Raw genomic sequence first — 7,222 nt, forward strand, 5'->3', positions numbered from 1 at the left:
AATAAACAAAGCGTGTGGGGCCAGCCCGTGGCTCACTCGGGCCACCCCAAGTGGCTGACAACACCAAGTCAAGGGTTAAAATCCCCTTACTGGTCATCTTTTTTAAAAAAATAAAATAAAATAAGTGTGAAACTCTGCCACATTGGGCAGAATCCAAAAGCAGGATGACTTACCCTCCTAATGCAGCATGAGCCACCTTACTGTCCAGCCCTTGATGACATTGCCCAACCACACCCAAACACCAGCCGCCACTCAGGCAGGATTAGAAAAGCTTTTTTAAATCATCAGGTCTATCTCTGCAGAACCGAGGTTTCAGGGCAATGGAATGGTCCTACTCTTTACTCTTGCCCAAAAGAAAATTGCAAGTGCAACTGATGGCATCTGCTGGCACTTGCTGGTGGCTGTTGGAAATGAGGACACATCATAGAGACAAGAATTCAGCAGGTAGCTCCGCCAGGGCCTTGCATTTCCACTGATGCCCTCACTGCCCTTCGTAGGCACTCCTTTCTACTTTTAATCTTCTGATAAACCAGAGAGCTGCTCTGACTGAGGTCAGGGACTTCCTAGCAGCCTTGGAGAATCTGGAATGGGCAACAGCCAAGTACACACATTCTGGAACTGTTACGAGACTTTTTTAACCTAAAACCAGACTTACCAATGCCTAAAGAAGTTGCACCGATGTAGGATTGCTGCAAATGTACCCTGTGGCCCTTACGCATGCATCTGTACCAAGGATGCTACTGAGAAGCAGTCACTGGCCCACATGAGGCCTGTAACTAACAGAAAAGCTGATGCGCTGATTAAGGGGCTGCGTTTCTTCTCTCTGTGACTGTACAAATAATGAAACCCAGCCTGCAGATCAAAATGCATGCCCTCTTGAAACTATGTCTTCTTCCTAGGCTGCAGTCCTCATATTGGCTCAAATAAACTGATACTTTATTGGTGTTGCAGGATCTTCTTCTAGGTCAAAAATTCCCAGTGATCTTCCCTCCTCCCCAGTTTGTTATGGGCTCCACATGGCAGACTGGAGCTCAGCAAGGGGGCCTTCCCTACTCTACTCTGTGCAGCTAAATGCCTCGTGTCATTCGTGGCCCTGGGGTTAAAAGTGGTCTTCCTGTCTCCTCACCACGTGATGGGCAAGGCTACACACAGATTTCTTGCATCTGCTCTGAGTAATCTAGAGTATGGCTGTCAAGACCTAGAGTCCTAGGGCCGGCACACGACTCACTCGGGAGAGTGTGGTGCTGATAACACCAAGGCTGCGGGTTCGGATCCCTATGTAGGGATGGCCGGTTAGCTCACTTCGGAGAGCATGGTGCTGACAACACCAAGTCAAGGCTTAAGATCCCCTTCCTGATCATCTTTAAAAAAATAAAAAATAAAAGACCTGGAGCCCTGTGGTTAGATAAGGTTCCTTTTAAGTTCAAAATATGCTTTGACAGTCTGTCAATTTGCACACAAGTACATTTGTTAGATCCATCATGAAGACAATACATTTCTGTAAGCCTCCAGATGCCCTCAGCTGCTAATTATCCAGAATATCAGGAAAAACGTGCAGCCAGGAGGAAAAATAAGCAAAAAGGTACCCAAAAGTAGCTAATCTGAGCTCCCAAAACTACTCAGCCGAGCTGGAGTCCTCAGCCTTCTGCTGCACTGACTTGCTCCTTACTGAGGAGAGAGACTTGCACTCAATCAAGGATGTTGGCTCAATATCCCTCCATGTGCGGCATCTCCATGTCCTCTCTGGTGCACAGGGTCCAGAGGACGGCAAGACAACCAGGAACAAGCAGGTCTCAGCTCAAGGAATGGCCCAGGTGGATACAGAAACACAAACAGTGCAAGGTCCCAAATATTCATAAGCTGATCATCACAGATCTTTCTGAAAGGTCTAGCTGATGTGACAACAAATTTAATTAAACTGAGATTGTTGAAACTGGTTTTCTTTTTTCACACATGTGAACCCTTTTCCTGATATTCCGGCTAACAGACCGATCACTGTTTGCACATCTCCACAGCGAAGTGCAACTCACATTTAACTGCTGACTTCCCATTACATTTTCTCGATTCTCCAAGTTTTCCACAACGACTTGTATTTCTATAACTATACTCAAACCTTAGAGGGTCTGTAGTAGCACTACAGTTGGAACAAGCCTACAATAAAGCTGCCAGCTATAAGCAACTTGAGGTATCACAACACGAGGCCAAAAAGTCCGGTTGCTCAGGAAGTCATCTCAGGAGCATGATGAGAAGTCCACACTCATGGCTTGTCCTCATGAGCCGCACAGAGCTGCTCCCCCACCTGCCTCGGGAACAAAAGAACACTCCCCCAACACCACTCTGGGGACCTCCTATGTCCCAGCTGCTGAGACTCCCCAGAAGTTGGTCGGAATTCCATTTTAGCTCCACAGTGTACATTCCAGACAGACTGTCGTTCAAGGAGAAGCCAGTACAGAGATGTGACATAATAAACTTCTCAGTGTTTGTGTTTAAAAGCCCACCCCAGGCTGGTTCCCATCAGCACAGCACAGCACAGCACAGCGAAGCCAACTGTTCTCTTCTGTGGGGCTGGAGCAGGAAGCTTTGCTCACTGACTGCAAGGCAGGGAGGACTCATCAGTCCATGACAAAATGTTCTAGAGGCCATTTCCCAGGTTTGGAAAAGAACAGCATTAACATCTTCAAACTTTGCCCTCCCTTCCCATCCAATCTCAGCCCTTCCCAGCTCCTTATCCTCTGCTAATAGACTCCTGCCATGTTCCTTGTCACCAATCTTCACTCAGCTAAACAGCTCACCCCTGCACCTGTTCACACAAAGTAGGTTTTGTTAGTAGTTGCGTGAAGTGCTCAGACACCACACAAAAGCACGCTAAAAACATCCAGACGTCTCTGTACTAACTTCAGGATTCTCCCGAGTAAAATGGGACCCAATTATTAGACTACACAGTTATCCATCCAGAGTTTGACAGGACTTAAGGAAAAATTCCAGAAACTATCCTTATTCTTTCTGTTCCCAGGTGGTTTTCTTAGAAATTGTGCATTTATAAAACTTAGAGGTGTGTCCACTCCAAATAGGCAACACTGAAACTTTCATGGAACAATGAACAGGAGCAGTTCCATGTGCTTCTAGAAACTTCTACATGGATTTTAGTGCAATCAAATATTTTAAATCTCTTTCTTGATAACTGAAATTCACTCTCTCCATCTCCACTCAACTACTTTGAGCTAATAAAAAGTGGAGACAGCATTAATTACCTATATAACCATGGCTTAGAAAAATTTCTAGAGCTCAATTAAAAGAGAAATTTAGTTCTAAAGAATCAACTGTTGCTACCTACATTTGTCTATTGTGGGTATATATGCACCTGCTTTTCTAAATTTATATACGCTATTAAAATGTGATCAACTAATAAAGCTTAGAAGTCAACTACTGCATTTCATGTTAAAACAGAAAAGTTTTAAGGCTCCTCTCTGCCTCTGCATGAATTTTTGCAGTAACTTCCTCAATAAACAATAAATGCTAAAACATGCTTCAACAGGGTGATCTCTACTGGTACTATACAAAAACCCAAAATCTGCTGTGCAAACCCAACCCGTATGTACAGCTGCCCAGGGCATGCCACTCAGATGTGAACCCTGCCAGAGCCCAGCCACAGAGCAACACCGCAGCAATGTGGAAAGGCAGCAGCAAGCCAAGAGGTGCGCTCGCTCTCGGGATAAAGCAGTCCTGAGTGTGGATTAGAGTCCATTTCCATGCAGCCTCTCTGCCGTGCTCGCTGCACAGAAGCGGAAGTCACAGGAGGTACGTACGGCAGGTGTAAACATCTCTGTACTCCATGTGCTCGTAATCGGGAAGAATTTTCATAAAACGTCCCGACTTCACACGAGGGTTTATACCTGAACAGAAACAGCGGGGAAAGGGCTAAAGATGGTTCCACTTGTCACAACTGTAGAAAGAGCAAACGACACACACCCTCTTCCTCACCAACATGATACGATTCCTTTACATCTGCACAACCACTCAAGACATTGGGAGGCGAGCTCCTTCCAAAGCAGACAAACCTGGCTGGAAAGAACTTTTTTTTCCTTTTTGCTTGGGTTTTCCCTGCAGAAGCGCATGGCAGCAGGCACATTCCCACTGCTCCCTCAGCCGGCTGCCGGCACATGCGTAGCAGGGCCCAAGCCACAGCTCAGTGGGGCTCAGGAGAGGGGAGAGCAAGTGCGTGGCTGATGGGGATCCGGGACAACCATCCAGGGGATCCCTGCCCCCCATGCTATTCTCCAAACCCACCATTTCCCTTCATCTTTGCTGAGTTTTCTTTCAATATTGATTATGGAGGGCATTTCCCAGCCCGCCAACTCAATTCAGACCTCATCACTGCTAAATCAGGTGGCCAACGTGACCACATGTTCCAGGAACTAAGGTTGATTTTCTTCGACCACCTGTTCCCAAAGCTAAGTCATTTTCTCCTGAATAAGGCTTTCAAAGCAAATTCACAAAAAAATAGTGCCTGCACTGTGAAAATTAAAACTGAAATTCCCTTTGGCCAGTGCAGATTTAACACTGTGTGGTGCTAAATAACAGCTAATATGCATTATTCTCTGTATTTTGCCAACATTTTCAAGGGATCAAGAATCAGCAGTGACAAAAATCTCCAGATGTCCTTGTCTGCCTGTCCCTCTGCCCTGCCCTCAGCCACCCTGTCTCCTGCCCTCAGCCACCCTGTCTCCTGCCCATAGTCACTACACACCTACCTGCCTACCTGTGCCCAGATGGTCTCTCCCATGGGACAGGGGAACGCAAGGCCCGGGTAGGCCCTCTGCCCACAACTGAGATGAGCTCTCACGTGTGCACTCCTCTGAGTGTTACAGGATGCTTTATCACCTGGGCAGGTGCAAACACCTGGGTCCCTTCCAGGATGTGACTTTTTTTTTTTTTTTTTCCTTTTTGTCTTTTTTTTACTGACCGGTAACGGGATCGCAACCCTCGGTGTTGCGCCCACACCGCGCTCAGCCAGTGAGCGGGAACCGGTCTCCACATGGGATCCGAACCCTCGGCGGGAGCGCCGCCGTGCTCCCAAGCGGCGCACTCTCCAGCACGCCACTGGGCCGGCCACAGGATGTGACTTTTGATGCTTATAACTCTTAAAGAAAAATCTGTCTTCATGTTACTTTGAGATGAAGTCAAGTGAGCTGACAAACTCAAAAAGCTTTCAGAAGATGAAACTTGATGTATGAGATACTCAAAGAAAACAGCTGACCATCCAAAAAAAGTCCACAGCTTTATCCAAAGAGTGAGAAACAGGCAAGTCCCCAGCACTGACAAAAGGCCAGCTGGAAGGACAGTGTGGGGCTGAGGGACTCTGAGCATCAGTGAACGTTGCCAGTGACTTTGGAAAGCAAAAGAATCGGAGAAACAGGAAACAGGGGAGCTTCGCAGGCTCAAGCTGCTTACAGAAAATGGAAGGAAAGGCAGAGCCACATGAGGATGGGAAGCGCCATGCAGGGAGAGCATCTCTGTCGATTGAGGGATCAGACAGAAGACTGCGTTTCACTCCCAATCACTCCTGGCTGTCCACACCTGTCGGGCAACAGGCCCAGAGTCTAGAGAAACAGACAACTCCAGAAGCACCAGAGCTGTTTCCTGTACAGCCCACTTCTCAAATCTAAAGGTCCTTGAGGCCTAATGAAACACCTTCGCCACGATGGACTGAAAAGTAAGGTCAGTGACCAGCCCAGAACAAGAGAGAAGAGAATGCCCCCTGCCCTGCATTTTAGTGCCATTACCACCAATGCTGCATTTAAAATGTCAGCTGTGACTGTAAGATGGTGTCTGAGAAAACAGAACTGTGGGCCAAATCACTTTAATTATTCATTGTTGATGCTCACTGTCTGCTTTTGGAACAAAGTTAATGATGGATGATAACAAGTAGATTAACTCACGCTTCGCATAGACGTCCCGACAAGACACGCCCGTGATCTCCAGCTTCCGCAAGTTTTCACAAACACCGTACTCTGCAACAAGAAACATGTACCGAAATTTAAAATCAAGAATCTCAAAGCAACAGAAGTGGATGGGCTGATGATGGAAGAGAGAGGGAAGAGAGGTGGACACATGTGCCAGCCTCCGCCCATCTACCAAGCCTGAGCCCGTCTTCCATTGTGGAGACTGTACTGGACTTCTCCACACCGAGTCAATGCCCGTGTTCACCAATAAAGCCGTTACTCTATTTTAGTCAATGTCACCCTCGATGAAATAAAAATCTACATTGTCTAGTCTAATGAGTTCTAGTAGCCTAACCACAAAACCAAAAATCAGACAATCTGTAGTTTATGAATAAGGCATGCCAGAAATTCGCTTGTCTGGAAACAGTGCCATGTTTCCACGGAATTGAGATCGCCACTGGTGCTAGGGCTCAGACAGCTACAAAGGTCTGTTCAACACCCAGTGTAACGCACCATGCTACCAATTTTGCTCCACTCAGCCACAAGACCTGTCTCAAGGACCATGGACCATACTGGAAGGAGGAGCTGGACATCCTCTACCCCCCTGCATCGAGCTGCCCTGGTCCAGTGGCCAGTGAAGGGGCTCCTTGTCCCCTTCCCTACCTCCCTGTCTTCACACCCTCACTCCAGCTGAGAGCACCTCCTGCTTCCTTCTCTCCATCCCCTGCTCCCAACCCACCACAGCTCGCCTTCTGACAGTCACCACCACCAGCACCCACACGTGTGGCTCTCAGCTCTCCGGGGCCTTGGGGCAGGGAATGTGCTGTGAATGGCAGAAACCTGGACGGCCCCATCAGCATGAGATTCCCTGAGCAGAAACCACCTCGCACCAGACAGCCACCTTGTCTGCATCTTGAGCTGTACCTTGAATGCTGTCGAAATTCTACCAGTTACAGAAGCATCTGGGCTGATAACACCCATTTGATCAAAAAAGGCAAGGCCCTTTGGAGGATTTAGGGACTATCAAAAGCAACGTGCTGGGCCGGCCCGGTGGCACACTGGAGAGTGCGCCGCTTGAGAGCGCAGCGGCGCTCCCGCCGAGAGTTCAGATCCCATGTGGAGACCGGTTCCCGCTCACTGGCTGAGCGCGGTGCGGGCACAACACCGAGGGTTGCAATCCCGTTGCCGGTCCCCGGTATGGGCGCGACACCGAGGGTTGTGATCCCGTTACCGGTCAGTAAAAAAAAGAAAAAAAGAAAAAAAAAAAAAAAAAAAAAAAA

At 47.9% G+C, this 7,222-nt stretch overlaps 1 protein-coding gene across 2 annotated transcripts in view; it reads right to left on the reverse strand.

The window, feature by feature from the left end:
* The window catches only part of FBXO31 (F-box protein 31), a 34,430-nt gene extending 28,424 nt beyond the window's left edge, over nt 1-6,006 (reverse strand). Inside the window, exon 1 of one of the 2 annotated variants that reach the window (XM_008582156.1) lies at nt 5,940-6,006. Coding sequence is in view for 1 of the 2 variants with exons in the window: in XM_008582157.1 (XP_008580379.1) it covers nt 3,807-3,861 (55 nt within the window). In the remaining variant the exon portion in view is untranslated. Of the gene's footprint in view, nt 1-3,806; nt 3,862-5,939 lie in introns of those variants that run through there. The other variant, XM_008582157.1, reaches the window with a different exon arrangement.
* Between the last annotated feature and the right edge of the window lie 1,216 nt (nt 6,007-7,222).

The sequence above is a fragment of the Galeopterus variegatus genome, unplaced genomic scaffold (assembly GCF_000696425.1).
Source record: "Galeopterus variegatus unplaced genomic scaffold, G_variegatus-3.0.2 Scaffold2527, whole genome shotgun sequence".
Classification (NCBI taxonomy): Eukaryota; Metazoa; Chordata; class Mammalia; order Dermoptera; family Cynocephalidae; genus Galeopterus; species Galeopterus variegatus.